Genomic DNA, 19,875 nt, shown 5'->3' with positions numbered 1-19,875 from the left:
AGCATAAACTGATTCTGTACCTATAAAAATAAAGTTCTAATTCTTAAAATTCTAATAAAACTTAATGTTAGGTTATTAATTCAAATCACATTCCATTCCATATTCCAACATCAACAGGCTTCATGCGAGGCACTTGCTTTGAATTAACGTTTTCATGAGCACTTAATCAAAACAAGCCCAAGTTGGAGCCTCTACCAGTAGTTAGTTTCTGAACCCCTATTATGGGCATTTTTGCCAGGGTTGCACTTCTGCACTAGCTTCAGGGTTTTATTTTAATACGAGTGCCACCTAGTGTCTGCATTTACAAGCAAGTTTCACCCAGGACAAAAGCGGGGGGGGGGGGAAGGAGAGAGAACTGGTTCTGAGAAAAATGTAATGTTAAACAATTCCATTAAAGTTAAGCACTTATTTGCTATATTAGCATTTCTTGGAACAAACAAACAGTGCTACTAAATGCAAACATTTGCACAATTCATAGCCCACATGCAGACACACCAGCTTGGTTAGAATCTGAAATCTTGGTAACTTCTAGACCACAGTATAAGCACTTTTTTCTTTTTAATAATCAGCAGTTTCAGAAACACAATGAGGACACCACACACACTGCAGTGATTTTGTGTTTTCCCATTTTATTTAGAAGTTCTAAGTTCCCAGAAATTCATCAGTTCTGGTGATTTGCCTCCCAAGTCTCAATTACTAAATGTAAAACAAAAATAAAGGGCTAATCTGTCAGTCTCAAATCATACTTATCTTCAGTCATGATCCTGCAACCCAATCCACTAAGTCATCCACACAGAAACCCATTGGAGAGAGCTGCGCCAGCAGATCCAATTACAGTTGCAGACCTTTCAAGTCTTATGCTAAGCACATCTGTCAGTTGTTAAGTCACACCATGTGCAAGGTAACCTTTGACCTTTTCAATAACATACCCAATGGCACTAGAATTTCCATCAGACCTTGTGGAACAACTGTGAATATCAAAGGAGTCAGTACACCCCAGGGTCATGTTTTAATTATGGGGGCTGTGTCTGAACCCTGGCTAGTCTCTCTCATGCTTTTTGTTAGGGTTAAGACCACTCCCTACCTCATCATTTGTTACATAACTACCACTACCGTATGTCTACACAATATAGACTAGTGTTTGCAAACAGAGCATCTTCCCACTGCCAGGAGTTCTGTATGTGACCTGCCAGAGGACTTCAGTTGGCGTCAGGAGCTCCAGTCACTTGGGTGCACAGTGAGTTGGGCAAGGGTTATATATTAAATTGGCTGATTAAGGGTGTACTGCCATCTGCAGGCTTATTAGTGACAGTCTGGTTGAACCAGGTCTGCAGTTCTACTAATGGAATTCAATGCATTTTTGTGGGATCATTAAACATAAGGCAACAGCATCGGTTTGTTTACCCCTTCTGCATACTAAAGAGCACCGTAACACAAAAAAAGTTACTTTTGAGACTTCTCGCCCAGTTGTATTTCCAGAATAGGGAGTGTACTATCTGAGCACTCTGCAGTCAAGAGGTCTGAAAGATGATGATGATGACAATTTTAGTCTGTTCTGTGGAAGGCATTGCTGTGCCAGTGATTTCTGATGGCCTCAGTCAGTTCCTAGCCTTTAATAACAGCGATAGGTCTCAATTTAATAGCTTTCTTGCTGATGCCAGCAGCATGGCAGGTGTTAACCACATCTGTCACATTTTTATAGGATTCTGGTGCCTAAAAAAAAAAGAGACACAAAGTTAGACACATGCCTCTTTGCTTTACCTTTCTACTCTCTTAAAATAGGGGAACTTACTCATTGAGGCACTAGTTATTTTTACACAGCTAAAAGATTAGTGAACCACTTGAAGAACATAGCAAGTTTGTGTCTTATGGGGGGGAGGGGGGGGGAAGAGGGGGAATCAAGCTATTTTGAAGATATTCAGGAACTGAACTAGCCACCATACTGGACTCAGCAGTAGGAGAGAGGACACCAGGTGCCTGCGCCATGGAACAAGCCACTCCAACTTCCTTCCAGAAAGAGGTAGCCTATAAAGGTCAACTTTCACAGTCCTATTAGTGTCTGGAATCATCAGGGCAAACCTCCATGGAATTTTCCCTGATGCCATCATTTGGGCAAAGGACTAGATTGGACTGGTTTTGAATGCAGGCTCTTCATGTGACACTTGGAGAATTTGACAGCTTCCATCAGGAATGCAAGTGCGGCTCCTCTAGTTGCCCCAGTGGATAATTTGCTGTCTATCAGAGTACACATCCAGTCAGAAATTTAAAACTTACTTCTTCCATGACCAGCTTGGGAGAAGCAACACGGATTGCGATCCCCATGTCAGCCAGCTTGTCCAACACATCCTGGAAGTCCAAGTTTCGTCGAGATTTTGCTCGGGACAATGCACGACCCTAAACAATAGATTTAGATTATTTCACTTTGTTTTGTAGTCACCACGAGGAGTAAGAGTTGCATTACTAAGACCGACAGACAATGGAAATAAAAAAAATCACACACCTAGGTGTTTCATTCCAGGCAAGACAGCATTTGCAGAAATAATCATGCACAAATTTTATATTTAAACTAACCGGAGACTTGATGGGACAGAACATTCAGAATGTCTTACTTGGGGTTTACTTTTGGGGATTTCTGGTGCTATACAGCGCAAGCGGTTTTTAACAAGCCAGCATACATTAATATTTAGAAGGAGGTGCGTGTTGTACACAAACCCCAAGTAGCAAAATATTCAGTTTGATGCAAAGATTACATGCCTCAGGAGAGCTGAGAAACAGGAGGCAGCTGTAAAATGCATAGGTGTGCTGGGGTTCCTGCATAATTAATAGCACATTCTAAAGCATTGTTAGGGATCACTACATGTACAACAATCCACAGCATGCAGGTATCTAGGATTCCTGTAGGTCTCTCCAGTGATGAGCTCCCCAAATCCTAAGAACCGGCTCCCTACCGGGTCCTTGGCAGCACTTCTGCGGCAGGGGGAGTCTTCACTTGCTTCAGGTTTTCGGCGGCAGGTCCTTCACCCGGAGCAAGTGAAGGACCCACCACCGAAGTGCCGCTGAAGACCCGGTAGGGAACCGAAGGGTGAGTACAGTACAAGCCCCACGTGCCTGTCTCTCCCCCCGGCCCCAATCCGACCCCAACCCACGTCCTGCCCCCGACTACCCCCCTCAGAACCCGAAAGTTTCTCCTCCCTCCCCTCCCCCACCGAGGTAGCAGCAGCAGCTCTGGGGGCTATTTAAAGGGCTGTGGCTCCCCTGCTTCTACTGCCCTGGCCCTTTAAATAGTTGCTGGAGCCCTGGGGAAGCAGCGGGGCTCTGGCAGCTATTTAAAGGACTGGGGCGGCAGAGGCAGCTGGAGCCCCGGCCCTTTAAATAGCCCCTGGAGCTCCCCCGCCCCCGCTACCCCTGGGCTCTGGGGGCTATTTAAAGGGCCCACGGCTCCCATGCTTCTACCACCCCAGTCCTTTAAATAGCCACCAGAGCCCTGGAGCAGTAGCGGGGCTCTGGGGGCTATTTAAAGGGCCGAGGCGGTAGAAGCAGCAGGAGCCCCGGAATTTTTAAATAGCCCCCAGAGCACCGCAGCCCTACCCGAGGGCTCCAGTAGTGGGGCTCTGGTGGCAATTTAAAGGGCCCTTTAAACTGCCCCCTGGGGAAGCCAGGCCACCCCTTTAGCAACCTGTTCTACACTGGCTTCTAAATTTAACAACCAGTTCTCGTGAACCAGAGCGAACCGGCTCCAGCTCACCACTGGGTCTCTCTTTTCACCGAAACTGCTAGGTAATCAGTATCCACAATCTGGGCTTTAACTGGGTAAGGAAGCTGCAACCATTTCTTTCCACTGTTAAAGAAGCCCTTGCACCACCTCCTTCCACCCGTGCTTTGCATGGGCATCCTCAAGGCTTCCATTCCAGTTCTTAGTTCTGGGCTGTCAGTGTTTGGTGGTGGGGCTCTGTCCACCACACCAACCCTTTTTGTAGGCAAGGAAGCTTACTGTTAGCCAGAGAAAGAGGCATCAATAGTGCACAAGGTACACCATCTGCAGCACTCCATAGGCTGGAGATCTGGGAATCTTATCTCCCCTAGCCACAAGAGTAACAGCATACTGGCTGCTCCTTGAGCAGCTGTTTTTTGGATATCCCATCACAATCCCTTCTTTAACTGTTTTTTGTACTTACAGCTCCATGGCACGTGGTTCCAAAGGTCTCGGTCATGCCTTGTTCAGTACCAGTAAGAACATAGCTACAGGTTCCCATTGTCCCACCAATCAGTACTGGCTGTCCAGTCAGCTAGGGGCGCAAACAAAATAATATTCCCAATTTAAGATCAAAATCACTCAAGATTTAAGATAGTTTTGTTCAATAAACGATATAAGGGGCCCAGGGTGCCATCAAATGAATTCAGGATCACATATCAATAAAGGAGTGCTGGCAAGCCTCTGGCTGTGTTTCCAGGACTCCTGAGTCACTAGATGGACTGGAAAACACAGGCAGTGTATAAAATTGCTCATTATCATGAGGAGGCCAGGCAAACAGACACAGTTTGCCCTAAGGCAGGGGTGGGTAAACTTTTTGGCCTGAGGGCCACATCTGGGTATGGAAATTTCATGGCGGGACATGAATGTTCATAAAATTGGGGGTTAGGATGTGGGAAGATCATGCAGGCAATTGTAGGTTGGGGAAAAAAGATGAATCAGGAAGTGTCCAAAGGTTTCAGTACAAGCCTGAGGATAATGGCTGACACTGACAAGTGTTCCAATATAATTCATTTGCTACCCTTTTTGAACTGAAACATTTAAAATCTTCCTCTGTTAGTAATACAGAAACCCTTCCTATTCATCTGAAACCCCCTCCCCTGCCTCCACCTCCCTCTAAAGTTAACCGTACTTGGTAATCAACAGCAATGAGAGGATGATGAGGAGGGAAAGCCCTGGTCGATCCCTTTCTGTGCACCAGCAGGGTCCGCTCTTTTCCATCCACCACATGCTGCTCCACTTTGGCAATGTTATGAGACACATCATAGATAACATGAAGATCTAGGTCATCAGGGGTTGTGTTGAAGACTTTAGCGAAGGCCTAAGGGAGAAAGTTGGGAAGTAAACACAGGAGCAATCCCTCACAGCTTTAGGGGTTAAAAGCAGCAGACTCATTTGAAAATGGCCTGTCACGGGAAACAGTGTGTCAGAAAACAGAACACTGCAACTAAATGAAGTGACAGGTAAGGTAACACTTTCAGTTCAGCCTCCCTGGTTCTAGAAACACTGGGCCAAACGTAGCCCTGTGTTGCGGATTGTGGGGGAGTTAGGGCCCTGCACCCCTCTTCCCGAGATTCACTGCGACTCTCAACCAGCCAGTAAAGCAGAAGGTTTATTTAAGGACAGGAACACAGTCTCAAGCAGAGCGTGTAGGTACGACCAGACCCCCTCAATTAGGTCCCTCTGGGAGGTTCAGGGAGCTTAGACCCCAGCTTGGGGTTCCCTGCGTTGCACCACCCAGCCCCAACCGAAAACTAAACTCAAAACTCCTCCCGCTGCTCCTCTCCTTTGTTCAGTCTCCCGGGCAGAAGGTGTTAATTCTCCCCACCCCCGTTCCTGGCTCAGGTTACAGCTCAGGTAGCTTCCTTCAAGGGAAGTCCCACATCCCCACTGCAACCCCCCCTGCAACATTCCCAGGTCAAATCTGCCCTGCTCCGTCACGCCCTGACATAAGTGAATGCAACTTCACTGAAGTCAATCAAGTTGTGCAAAATTTACTCTACAACCGAATTGGACTGATTATCTGTTCACTGGCAGCTTGGATCCTTCTAAAAGTATTAGAAATCAATCAGGAAGACTTAGAACACCAGAGATCAATCAAAAACCTGTGAAATAACATGCCTTAATATTTCCTCTTCTGCCAGTTTGAGGGTAACAATAGAGACCTCAGAACTTAGCTTTTGAAAATGGAGCGTTGGCACTTCTGAAAATTTTACCCTCTCAAACTGGCAGAAGAAGAAATGTTAAGATGTGTTATTCTACATCTTTTAGATGTAACCCAGCGAGACTTTTCTGCTGGTAAAAGGTATTGGACTGACTGCTCTTGAGACTGAAGTGTTCTCTTAAACCAACAAGTTAATATAGCACAGGCAGCAGAAAAGTACAAGCTTCACCCAGCTGCTCATCATCATGGCTCAAAATGTTTTACCTTGTTCCAGGGACCTTTAAAAGAACCTGAATACTTGCAGCAGAACAGCAGCTCTGCTCCTACCTGTCTGGTTAGGAAAGTCATGGAAGAGCGGTTGACCCATGCGTAGTTCCCAGCCGCTGCCATTCCCTTTAGGTAGTCCTGTCCCTCTGGGGAGGCAATTCTGGCGCATGCCAACTGGCGATCATTAACTATGATCTTGTCCCGTTTCATGGCTTTCTCCATAGCCACTAAAGCATCTGGGGAAAAACAAACAATACAACCAGCCTGTCACCTCTACCTTGAAAGGCTTTAGATCTGGATTCACAGGCACAAAATCCAGCTCCTCTCTCAGAGGTACCAGAAAGTGGTTGAACCTTCAACTTCCTCTTAAAATTAGAAATGAATGTGTGGAATGATGACTTCAGTTGTTGCTACACAGGGTCCCACAGTACCACCTTCTGAGTGAAAGTGATGGAACTAGGTGCCTGGAAGAAAAGACATGCTCCTTAGAGCATGTGTTTTAAGTTTTAACTACCTAATAGGTACAGTTAAAGTCCTAGGAGTATGGTTTAGAGGTCTGAGCACAGCACTCAGTGCAGGAACTCTGATGTTCTAACCACAGCTCTAACACTGACTTTTTCTGTGATCTCTGGAAAGTTACCACCTCTCTCCTTTTCCTCTTATTTCTATTGCAATAGTGCCTAGGGATTCCAACCAAGGATTAGAGTCTCATTGTACTAAGCAAATACAAATAAAGACAGCTTCTGCCCTAGAGAGCTCACAGTCTAGATCTCTGTCCCATTCCCCCACAATCTCAAACGGAGATAATTACCTACTTCATAAGGGCTGGTTAAGGATTAACTCATTGTTTTTAAAGCACAATATAAGTACTGAATATATTCTAATAAATGTGACTGGTTAATAAGGTTTATTGTGAGCAGCAGACTATTCTGAAGAAATTTTATCTTACTTCAGCTCTTACAAAAGTAGTCTTATCACAGAATATACCTGTAGCTACTTGATGGCCCAGGCCTCTGCTGCCGCTGTGGATCATTACACACACCTGTCCCTTGTGATCAATGCCCATCTTCCTGGCAGCATACTCGTTATAAATGTCATCCACCACCTGGATCTCAGCATAATGGTTTCCTGCTCCCAGGGTCCCCAGCTGTCAATTACAACAACATATCTTAGCCATCTACTGATTAGACACTGGACAAAAAGTGAGCCTTTGGGAACAGAGGAATGGCTGTCTCCTTTGGAGGGGATTATGAATGAAGAGTCATGGGTTTATGTGCAATATGGTGAATTGTAATAGAATGTGGTTAGAAAGTGGCAGTAGTTCTGCCACTTTCAGCAAACACACAGAGGCATACTTAAAAGGAAGGAACAGATTCTAAAACACAGATAGTAAAGAGAAGCAGCCTTTACAGAGCCTTAGTAATAGGGCTGCGGCAATGTCTACACTAGAGAGTTTACAGCGGCACAGCTGTACCAATGCAGCTGTGCCACGGTAAGATCTCTCGTGTAACTGCTCTATGCAAACGGGAGAGAGAGAGAGTTCTCCCATTGACATAATTAAACCACCCCCAACAATTGGCGGTAGCTATATCAGCGGCAAAACCTCTAACACCTACATAGTGCTGTGCACACAACCACTTATGCCGGTATGGGGTGTGGTTTTTTTTTTCCCCTCCCCCACACCCCTGAGCAATATAAGTTTTGCTGACATAAGTGGTGGTGTAGACATGACCAAAAAGTTCATAAATACAACAAACAGGTGGAGTTTTTAAAGCCACATTCCTGGAGAAGTCGGTCATCAATGATGGAGATGTGGTCTGAGCATAGGACTGGGAGCCAGAATCTCCCAAATTCTAATCCTGGTTTTGACACCAACTCTGTACATTTGGGAAATTCACTTAACTGTGTGAAACAGATAATTACCTGCTCCACAGGAGAGATATGAAAGTTAATGTTTGCAAAAGTCTTTAAAGGTTAAAATGCCATGGAATTGCAATATATTCTCATTAATAATGCCCAAGAGAGTTGGAGGAAGAAGCCTTTAAATTATAGCAATGGTATGATCTCTACTCTAGCCAGCATACCAACCCAGGCAATGGAAGTTAAATCCAGTCGCCTTGTATGGCAGGCCAGAATTTTACAACCAAGTCACAGGACATTTTCTTCAAGTTTTTTTTTTTTTTAAATACATTGTTGGTCAGACAATTTAAGTCAATGTAATCAGAACAACAACAACAAATCTAGAAAAGCTACCATTCCTAAAAGGTTGACAAGTGCTAATAGTGATGAATTCAAACAGTTAGGGCCAGCTGTTTAACGACAGATGGGAGGGTAATTTTATACATAGGTAAGAATTAAATTACAGTTCTTACTGTTATTTGTTTCCCACTATTTTAGCTCTGTCAGAAAACAGATTCAAAATCATAACCCCTCCCAAATCAAGGCTAGTCAAAACCTATATGAACACAGGGCATGAGTTACAGAAATGAATGAAGCTAATTTTTTCTTGTTGTTGTTGTTTTAAATCTCAAAGTGTTTACAACCACCTTACAGGTAACATTACCTGAGGCAAACCTCTTTTCTTAGCTCTTGAGGAGACCTTATTGGGATCAGCCTGCAGCATCCTTCCATACTCCTCACAGTGCTCCTTGTCCTCTGCCCAGGCATAGCCTTCCCGGAGAGACCAGTCCACACCCATCTCCAGGGCCTCCTCCAAGTCTCTGCAATCAAGACACTTTCCTCAAACTCTTAAATAAGTTAGAGAATTTTTCACTTGACCAGAGCTCAAAGAGCCGGCACAAAGTTAACCTCACATGTCATCCAAGGGTTCACACCCATGTCTGAAGCGGTGAAAAGCCCATGAATTCACTCAACCCTTTGCTGCCAATCAAAAAGCCAGTTCCACAAAGATAAAATTAGTGAATAAAGCCACTTGCAACTTCATTGCTTCCCCTCCCCCGTATCAGGGTAACGACTGACATTTTAGCATCACTATCTATACCAGGGGTTGGCAACCTTTCAGAAGTGGTGTGCCAAGTCTTCATTTATTCACTGTAATTTAAGGTTTCGCGTGCCAGTAATACATTTTACATTTACAGGGGCCGGCGGATGGAACCCCAGACTGGTGGTGGGCTGAGCTGGGCCAGTGGCCGGCCATCCAGGCAGACAGGCCAGGCTGAGCAGGGCTGGAATCCCAGGCCGGCAGCAGAGTGCCACTGAAAATCAGCTCGCATGCCGCACACGTGCCATAGGTTGCTGACCCCTGATCTATACAATTTAAGAAACCCTCCATTATGAGAACTGATAACCTTTAAACCACCCTTAATTAATTCTCTGACTCCTAGATGGAGTTGTACCATTACTTCTAGCTGTATGTGTAGGGGAAAGGAATGGGCCAGGAAGTTTCTTTCCACCTCCTTCCAGCCTCCCACCTGCAAATCCCTTCTCGAAACAAAGGCCAGACACTGCCCATCCCCCAGAAGTGCACACAAAGTCATTTACTTACTTGGCATTCATGGGAATGACACCCTTGGAGCCCACGCCAACTGGAATATGGTCAAACATGGCTTGGGCGAGCTGTTCCTTCACGGGCTGGACGTCACTTTCATCCAGATTCGTACGCAGCAGTCGGACACCACAGTTGATGTCAAATCCGACACCACCTGAAGGTATAAAAAACAAAACACACAAAGTTAATAGATGGGGCTGCTCAGTTGTGGGCCACAGAATGCTACACTGCAGCATTTGGCCACGTTCATCTTTAACACTGATGTGCTTCCTGACAGAGAAAGTTTTGCATACTAGGGTCTGAAGTCTTCATCAGTCCTACCACCATATTAAATGAGAGGACAGCTGCAATCTGCTCCATTTTAATGAATTTCCATGCAGTCTGTAGGCCCCTGGCAAGCTGACAATGCAATCCCGCAAATAGGTAAAATCTGGCTCTACTGTAATGAAAAGTATTCCATATCTACATCATCTTCACTCAGTGCTACAGGGATACTCCCCTGCTCTGGATACTGTCCTAGATAATGGATACAAAAACACAGTCTCCCACAAAATCCTTAACTTGCAAAGTTGCTCCTGTGATTAATATAGAAATACCTATCCAAACTACCCAACAAGCACATTACAATTAAAATACACTGATTTTCTACCCTACCAACACAGCCTTTTCCATTTCTAATTTCAGTTATTTGAAAACAAAATCTTTGTATTTAAGGTAGCAGGCTTTTAACTTAGTGCAAAAAGTGTTCTCTGGAAGGCAAACAGCAAGCTTTCCCTGCTGTCACATTTTGGCAGTAAAATGTGACCCAAGAGTGTTTATGTTAAGTGATACTTTATTTCAGTATTACAGGGGGATTAGAGAAGAGTGATGAGAATTTTCAAGGACGTGGAGAAACTCACAAGAGTGATGGGATTATTTACCTAGAAAGGAGACAAATAAGAGGACATGAAATAATGACTGGCCTAAAAAAGATAGATTGCGAACTTCTCTTCTCCTTGTCTCATAGCACAAGAGCAAGGGGACACTCAAAGGAATTAAAAGTTGGGAAATTCAAAACTGATAAAAGGAAATTCACACATTGTGTGAGAAAATAACTTTGGAACTTGTTACCACAGGAACAGTTGAGGCCGAGAACTTAAGATTCAAAAATGGATTGGTTGTTTATATAAGTGTCAAGAATATCCAGATAGAATTAATGATGAATTTTTTGGAAAGCATACTAACCTTGCTTTAGAGCCAGTATCTAACTATTAGAGATCAGGATGAGACCTATTTAGAGGGCAGATTATCCTAAATCTGTCTATTACAGGGTTCTTAAGCCTTCCTCTGAAACATCTGGTGCTGACCAGTGCCAGAGCAAGATACTGGACTAGATGGACCTGGGGTCTGGTCCATTATGGCAATTCCTGTGTTCCCATACACATAGTTTAGAATAATAGCTGTCAGATGCCAGCACAGAGGCATTTCCAAATGGTTAATAAAGGTGAACTGAAAAGTTCTTAAAAAAAAAAAAAAAAGAAAAAGAAAGAAAGAAAGACAAAACTATTTAGATCCTAAATCCTGAACATAAACGGACAAACTTTTAAAACTAGAGTTAAAAATTAGTTCCTCTTTTACCTGCCCAAAACCAAGTTCAGGGGTTCTGGGCTCTCTCTTCAGAAGTTGGGAACAGACACCCAAAACAGTGTGAAGAGAGCAAGGCTCCCTGCACTATTAAGGTGCTTTGGTTGTAATCAACTCCTGCAGAGAACTTAGGATGCATGAACTGGTATCTTAACAGAGAAAAACTTTTCAGATCACTATTAAAAACATTTCACTTTACTTCTGTACTGTAAAAATGTGGGGATCTCAAACAGCTATTTCAAGAAAGAATTTCAGATCACCAAAGACAGTTCTCGAAGTATATTAGATCAGACTCAAGTTACTCTTACCTGGTGACACCACTGCGTCTGGGTCACTCATGTCAAATGCTGCCATGTTACCAATGGCAAACCCATAGCCAGAATGTACATCAGGAAGCCCAATAGATCTCTGAAAGAAAGTTCATCAGCTTTCAAAAGGGAAGTGGAAAGACTTCTTTTAAATGATATACAACCCTGTTCCACATATGGACAGGCACAATGTAAAGTTTACACGAGACTAGTCACCAGTAACCGTATCAGGGGCAGTTTACAGAGCCACACACACCAGTCATTTACTTGGATTCAGAATTCCCACATTCCGCACTGACACAGGAAACAACTTTTGAATTGAATTGTGGTATTTAAACTGATAAGCAATTTATCATTAGGACTCATCTGCCTCAGGTATAGCACATCTGCCTCATTCAATTAAACTGGATTTAATAATGACAAGCCCACACTCAAAAGGCACAGAAGTTTAAGCATGCAGAAAGTCACCCAAAATGCCAGTAGATTGCAGACATAAAGGAAAGAAAAAAAGCCATGAAGTAAGAGGCAAGCAGAAAACAGACAGCATTTTCCAATATTGAATTGTATAATTGCACACAAACCAAGAAAGTGCTTCATTCCAACAGGTGAAACAACAACAAAATGACCCAAGAGGTAAGAGGTAGATGTTTAAGCTAGTTTTTGTTAGTGACACCTGCAACACAAAGAGGCCCTTTTGCAGATACTTTATTTTATAATGTCTAAAAGAGGCCTGCCCTTTCCCCTCCCCAACAACCCTAGAAATACTAGAAATTCAGATTGTGTCTGTCCTGGGAGACTCTACGGAGAAGTAGTAATGACTTCACAGCTTTCAAGAAAATGAACCCTGATCAATTGATAAGGGTTGTGATTTTTAGTCAAACTATTTAAAACTGTTTGAACACTTATTTAAACACAAACATTGGGAAGAAAAGCCGTTTTATTAAGAATTCAACTTCTTCCCCTGTCCTAAGAAAGCTCGATTTACAACCAGGAAGCCCTCTAACACAGACAAAAGTCTGGAATGGACATTTGTGACATTTCTGTGGTAAGACATAAGCTGAACAGGCCACAAAAACAAACAAAAACAAAACAATCTGCATCCCCATTCTTCTCCTTTACATGTCACCTTTAAGAACTTTTATAGCCCCAAGGGCAGCAATTTATTGCAAAAACAAATTAGAGCTTTTGCTGAGTTACCATGTAAAACAATTACAAATGAACCAACCATGTTGCTTATTGACAATTAATAAAAATGAAAAGTAATTCACCCCCTTACAAAAACACTTTACTCTCAGCTTCCTAAAAAGTGACACTATCACGTATAGAAGTTTCTTAAATTTATTAGAAGCAAAAGAAAGACAAAGAAAAGTGTAGGCCCGCTATTTAGTGGGGAAGGAGAACTAATAACAGATGACACCAACAAGGCTGAGGCGTTTTAATGCTTCTGTCTTTACTAAAAAAAATTGTGGCAGGATGGTTAACATAATATCAACAACAAGGGGGAGGGACACAAGCCAGAACAAGGAAAGAACACGTCCAAGGATATTTAGATAATTTAGATGTATTCAAGTTGGTCAGGCCTGACGAAATTCCCCCTAGGGTAGTAAAGGAACTAGCAGAAGCAGTCTCGGAACTATTGGTGATTATTTTCAAGCACTCATGGAGAATGGGTGAGGTCCCAGAGGACTGGAGATTGGCAAACATAGTATCTATCTTTACAAAGGGAAACAATAAGGATCCAGGGAATTATAGATCAGTTGACCTAATTCAATACCTGGGAAGATATTTGAACGAATTATTAAAATCATCAATTTATAAGCACCTAAAGAATAACAGGGTAATAAATCATGGCCAGCATGGACACAAACAACAAATCATGCCAAAAGAACCTAATTTCCTTCTTTGACAGGATTATTGGCATAGCGGATAAGGGGGAACAGTAGACCTGATATATCTTGATTTTAGTAAGGCTATTGACACAGTCCAATTCTCATAAGCAAATTAGGAAAATATGGTCTAGATGAAGTTACTATAAAGTGGTTGCACAATTGGTTGAAAGACTGTGCTCAATGGGTGTTATCAAAGTTTCACTGTTAAACTGGGAAGATGTATCTAGTGGGGTACTGCAAGGGTCTGTCATGGGTCTAGTACTTTTCAAGATTTTCATTAATAATTTGGATAATGGAGTGGAGAGAATGCTTATAAAATTTGCAGATTACAGCAAACTGGGAGGGGTTGCAAGCACTTTGGAGGACAATAGCCTTGACAAATTGAAGAATTGGTCTGAAATCAAAAAGATGAAATTCCATAAAGTAGTATACTTAGGACGGGAAAAAAAAAATCAAGTGTGGAAATATAAAATGGGGAATAAATGACCAGTAGTACTGCAGAAAAGGATTTGGGAGTTATCGTGGATCCCAAATTGACATGAGCCAACATAATGCAGCTGCAAAAAGGCTAATAGCATTCTGGGGTGTATTAACTGGAATGCTGAATGTAAGACATGGAAGGTAATTGTCCTGGAGAGGCCTCAGCTGAAGTACTGTGTTCAGTTTTGGGTGCCACCTTTTAGGAAAGATATAGACAAGCGTCTCCCAGAGGAGAGCAACCAAAATGATCAAACATTTCCAAAGCCTAACTTCTCAGGAAAGGGTTATACTCCCTCCCCTCCCCCCCCCCCTAAAAAAAAAACAAGAACAACAACAAAAACTAGGCATGTTTAGTTTTGAGAAAAGACAACTGGGGGGAGGGGTTGCTAATAAGCCTTCAAATATGTGAAGGGCTGTTATACAGCAAATAGTGGTAAATTGTTCTCCACATCCCATTAAGGCAAGACTAGAAATAACTGGCTTAATTTGCAGTTTAGGAGATTTTAGAAAAAAAAACTTTCTAACAATAAGGATAGTTAAACACTGTAATAGGTTTCCAAAGGAGGACATAAAAACCTCCAGCTAGGACAATTACAAGAGCAAATAGGCAAACATCTGGTCTACGTTTACTAAGTCCTGACTCTGTGTGTGTGGTGGTGGTGGTGGTGGTGGTGCGGCTGGATTAGATGACCTCTCAGTGTTCCAATATTTCTGTGATTTTGTTCTATCTGCAACATTGCATTAGAACGTGATGCTTCATGTCCCATAGGCACGAAGGGAAAAGGCAGAATGCACAAGAAGCCAAAACAGAATGTGAATTTCATAAAATGTTATTTTTATCTAGAGTAATGAGAAAAGGGACACACACAGAGGCCACCATCAAAAAGTACGCATTTGCCATGGCTTGTATAAATCACTTGACGGGGTGTATATTTTAAGTACAGACAATACTGAGGTAGGATAAATATCCCAGTACCACCTTTACTTTTTCCATTATCTTCACTGTAACTGTATCCTGCTGGTACTCTGCCAAGGAAAACAGCAGCTGACCTTTAATCCATACATATGCAAAAGGAAAGCCACAATTTCAGGGGTGGGTTCCAAATGCATAGCTCTCTTGAAATGAAGTTCTACACTCTAGTTCCCAAAATGACCACCATTTCGAAAAAATCAACCAAGGGGGAGGGGGGGGGCGGCGCGGGCGGCGAAGAGACAATTCTTCAGAGCAGTCACTCACATGAATAATGCCAGGTAGTGCAGCCACATTCCCAATCTGTTTCATGGCCGGCAAGAATCCACCAGCACCTGAAAGAAGAAAACTGAAAGTTTATGCAAGGGACTTGCTGACGAACAGTGTTGATCATGAAAAGTGCTACCATATCAGTCAAGTTGCTGACTTCAATCTAGGCAGATCAGTAGTGACCAAAAGTCGTTTCAATCTGGTGGAAAATGCCTGGCACTTTGGGGAGCTAAAGCTCCATTACACCGAAGAGTTTCTGAAATTCTCCCACTGTGGCGCCAGTATCAATGCAGTTCCGACTGTTGCTAGCATCAAAGTGCTGGTATAGGCCACCTGTCTATATTTTTACCGCCATATAATCTAGGCCTGTATAAAGGAAGTAAAAATTCTGGTTCAGTGTCTACAACAGAGTTCCCACGAGTGCTAGATTAAAAAATTTCTGGATAATTTCTGAAAATTCTCAATAGATCATGCCTCAGTGAAATGAGTCTCGTGGCATCAGTGCAGAGGTGTCGACATAACACAAACCACCTCCACAATTGGCACTCTTGTTGGTAAATATCAAAAGATAAGCCAAGGACTGACTGGGGAATGGAGAATGAACTCCCTTTTCTCCCTACTTTGTGGTCCCTGCCGCATTTCAGGTCAATGCTGAGGCACGGTCAGGAAGTTTGCACTCTTGATCTCCATGCTGTACCAATATCATGAAGGTAGAAGCCTTGAGAGGACAGTGCCAAGTCAATTTAGGCCTATGTTTATACTGATATATAAAGAGGTTACAAAACCTAAGATCAACAGAAATATCCCCATGTTTGTTGTTTTAGCTTCCTCTGTATTATATATTTAAGATTTCCTTCCTGCATTGTGCTGTCACATGAGAACTAGAAATTAACTTACAAGTCTATTTTCATAGTCCACTCTGAGTGAAATACAGGAAATAACTAAAAGGATATAATTATGAAAAGTGCAGTAAATTTTAAAATCCCTTTAATTTTCAATTATCTAAAGTTCTTATTAACACAAGAATTTATTAATTAGTTTTTAAACTTGCTTAAGTACTTTACAGTCACCAGGACTGGCAAACCAACATGTTTCAGCAGCACCATTTCAGGATAGCAGTGTAGTCAGGCACACAGGTAGTGCATAATGTCATGGCTGGACATATGAGTAGCCTTCACTACACAATTTCATTGTTTTCTTTGATGCATGCAAGCCACCTTAATTCAGGGTTGGAGGCTTTTTTAGGAGGTGAGGGTGACAGAAGTGAAATAAGGGATGCAAGTATTTGAAAATTAATGAAAACAAATGAGAATGGGGTCTTCTTGTACTTACCTCCACCTCTGCAGGCATTTCGTAACTCCTCAAACATTAATTTCTCTAGCGGCTCATTTACATAAAACACTCCTTCCACCTAGAGGCAAACACAAGAACGGGAAGAGACAAAATAATGAATCGTTACTGGTCTTAAAAAACTCACGGCCACAAGCAGGACTACACTATAGAACGAGAATTGCCAAGATTAATGGTATTGAATAGATTACAGAGTGTATTTTTTTTGTCATTTTCTTGCCATTGTTTATTTAGAAGTATACTATTTTATTAGGTTTTTGGTAGTGCTTAAAACATGCTAGGCACTTCCTAAAGACACAATCCTTGCTCCAAGAAGTTTACAAGCCAAACACTCAAGCCTGCAAACACTTAGGCCATGTTTATATGTACAGTGCTGCAGTAGCGCAGCTGTACGGATACAAGGGGAGGGGGGAGGAATAGGGGTTGAGATTTCAATCCTTGAGGGGGCCACTTGGGGATCTGGGGCAAAATCAGTACTTGGTCCTGCTAGTGAAGGCAGGGGACTGGACTCGACCCTTCAGGGTCTCTTCCAGCTCTATGAGATAGGTTTCTATAAACTGCACCACTGCAGTGTGTCTGGTGAAGGTGCTCTATGCCAATGGGAGAGAGCTCTCCCGTCTGCATAATAAAACCACCTCTGCAAGTGACAGAGGCTACCCTCAGCAGGAGAAGCTCTCTTGCTGACATAGCACTGTGCACATGAGTGCTTATGTCAGTGTAACTTATGTTGCTCAGGGGGTAGTTTTTTCACACCCCTGAGCAACATAAATTATGCCAACATAGGTTGTAGTACAGATATAACCTGAGGCACAAAATTGCTGATATGCATTAGTACCTGTAGTATTAGGGCCTAAAGTCAATCAGATATTAGGGAGAACAGAGGTGGTGTATGTGTGGCTCAGGTGGTGCCTGGGTGTACCTTAGGCTCCTAACTTGTAGTTCTGGAATTAGACACAGTTATACCTTGGAGCATTATGCCCTGCACACCAGGATGCTTTCTCTGAAGTTTATTTTAATATTGCCAGTTTCACACTTTAAGGGAATCATTAAGGAAGGATGAAGAAAAATAAATCCCAGCTGCACCGGAGCTCTCTGGGCCCGGGGAAGAATTGTGCCTGCTTCCAAGAGGCCCCCAGCGCCAGCCCCCAGCAGCCACTTGTTTCATTTCCAAACAAGCACCTTGGTGCTTTCTCCCCGGCTGCCCCTCAGGCGGGGAAGAGGCTTCCCGGAGAGCTGCTGAGCAAAGGCATCGCCCGGACGCCCCTTTGACCTGAGCCCAGGGGGCGCTGACCCGCTTGTCTCCTTGGGCCCCGCCCCTGGGTCTGGTCCCAGGCTCAGGCCGCAGCTCCCCGGGGCAGGAGCTTCGCGGGGTGCGCAGAGCCCGGCACGCTGGGGCCCGGCCACGGGACCGGTCTCGCGGACAGCAACAGGCCACGCACCGCCACGGGCTCCGCCTCCCTCCTCACGGCGCGAGGCCGCCAGCGGCCCCAGGGCGAAGGGGCGGGGGGGGTCTGGGGCAGCCCAACCCCCAGCGCGCGCTGAACGGTCGGTCACTGCCGAGTGTGAGCCCAGGACACCCCCCCCCCCCCCCGCGAGCTCACGTTCATGTTGGGCACGAAGCCCTTCTTGATCCTCCAGCTGTTCTTGTCGAGCTTGTCCAGGTACTGCAGCTCATCGTTGTAGCTGCGGCTCATGGCGGCGGCCCTGTAGACTCCGTGTCACACACACACCGCTGCTCCACCTCCCACACGGCGCCACCGGCCAGGAGGCAACGGGGGCCGCCGAGGCTCAGGCTCTCTCAGAAGGCGAAAATCCAGCGAATGGGAGGGCAGTAGTTGAAGAGGTTGGACGGGACCCGCCGAGGCTCACATTTCATCCGTTCAGTCTGGAGCGTTACATTACGCCAGCCCTGCGGCTCTCTGCAGCGCCCCCTAGCGGTCGAGCAGGGCGCTGAGCCATCGGGAGGGTCGCCCCGCCCCGCCCCCGGGAGTGTGCGGGCGGTGCGTGGTAGGAGGCCGTCCTGGCAGAACCCCACCGCAGGGAGCCAGTGCGCGTGGCCCTCTCCCAGGGCCCGTGCAGAACGCAGTGGCAGGGGGTTCCGCAGCTGCCGGGTCCCTGCAGGGAAGGGGGAGGCCGGGAGTACTGGGGTGGGATCTCCGGGATTCATCCCCAGAGTCAGGGCCATCCTGAGGATTTATGGGGCCCTATGCAGTATTATTAAACTGGTCTCCCTATGCTGGCACAACTGGTGCCCCTGTGAATACAGCTCCTGCCTAGTAAGTGACTGCAGCGCGTGCTGGGTGTATGGGAGCCAACCTGCTCTTACCTGCTGGCCTGGTCATAAGGGTGGACTATGTGGGTGGGTGTTCCAGGCTGAAGCACCCACAGGGAAAATTTAGTGGGTGCAGAGCACCCACCGGTGCCAAGTTCCCCCCCTCTGCCTCACTCCCTGTGCTTCTTGTGCGCTGGCATCCCTGCGTTTACCAACTCCTTCCCCTCCTTCCCAGTGCTGCCAGAGCACCATGAACAGCTGATTCATGGCATCAAGCTCTGGGAGCAGGGATAGGGTATGCTCAGGGAAGGAGGTGGGGCGTGGGTGGAGCAGGGGAGGGAAGAGGTGGGGCGGGGGCTTGGAGGAAGGGGTGAAGCGGGGGCAGGGCCTGGAGGGCCTATGGTCCTGGTGGTGCCCCAAATCTTCGGGTGCCCTATGCAGCTGCGTATGCCTAAGGATGTCCCTGCCCAGAGAGGGACAGTTTGCTTGTGTGGGCCACCCCTTGCTGGTGTGTAGGGACCGAGCCCTACTGCCCTCTAGAGCTCGCCCAGCCCCTCACACGAGCTCTGCAGCGGCATCAAGAGCGAGAGCTCGGGAGGCTGCTGCCCTCCCTGGGCCACCCTTTCCCCCCCAGCACCCTGCAGTCTGCCTTGCCACCCAGCTAGGGTGACCAGATGTCCCGATTTTATAGGGACAGTCCCAATATTTGGAGCTTTTTCTTATATAGGCACCTATTACCCCCATCCCCTGTCCTGATTTTTCACACTTCCTATCTGGTCACCCTACACCCAGCAGACACTGATAATGCAACCATACATCAGCTACTGGCTAGGGCACCCAAATGAATCACAGCTGGCTCAAAGTTTTCACCCGCAAAACATTTCCTGCTGAAAAATGGGGGTTTGTCAAATACAGGTCAGTGGTTGTTGGGTTTTTCTGCTGGAAAATAGGATGTGCAGGGCAAGTTTGATTTTTTTTGGAAAGCAGAACTTTCAAAATCAAATGAAAACGTTTGTTTCATTT

The 19,875-nt window shown here is 45.0% G+C and overlaps 1 protein-coding gene across 1 annotated transcript; it reads right to left on the bottom strand.

Annotated features, from left to right (window-relative positions):
- Positions 1-609: 609 nt before the first annotated feature.
- On the bottom strand, positions 610-18,513 carry RTCB (RNA 2',3'-cyclic phosphate and 5'-OH ligase). Its single transcript, XM_005300812.4, has 12 exons — positions 18,182-18,513; positions 16,563-16,641; positions 15,228-15,295; positions 11,622-11,721; positions 9,688-9,844; positions 8,746-8,902; positions 7,170-7,329; positions 6,243-6,418; positions 4,884-5,072; positions 4,176-4,286; positions 2,275-2,394; positions 610-1,713 (listed from the first exon to the last, which is right to left on the bottom strand). Exons 1-12 carry the CDS (start codon positions 18,272-18,274, stop codon positions 1,606-1,608), a joined length of 1,518 nt encoding a protein of 505 aa, XP_005300869.1. The 5' UTR covers positions 18,275-18,513; the 3' UTR covers positions 610-1,605.
- Between the last annotated feature and the right edge of the window lie 1,362 nt (positions 18,514-19,875).

The sequence above is a fragment of the Chrysemys picta genome, chromosome 1, assembly GCF_011386835.1.
Source record: "Chrysemys picta bellii isolate R12L10 chromosome 1, ASM1138683v2, whole genome shotgun sequence".
Taxonomy (NCBI): domain Eukaryota; kingdom Metazoa; phylum Chordata; order Testudines; family Emydidae; genus Chrysemys; species Chrysemys picta.
Note: the sequence above shows the minus strand (reverse complement) of the source record. Positions and strands in the feature narration are given on the sequence as shown.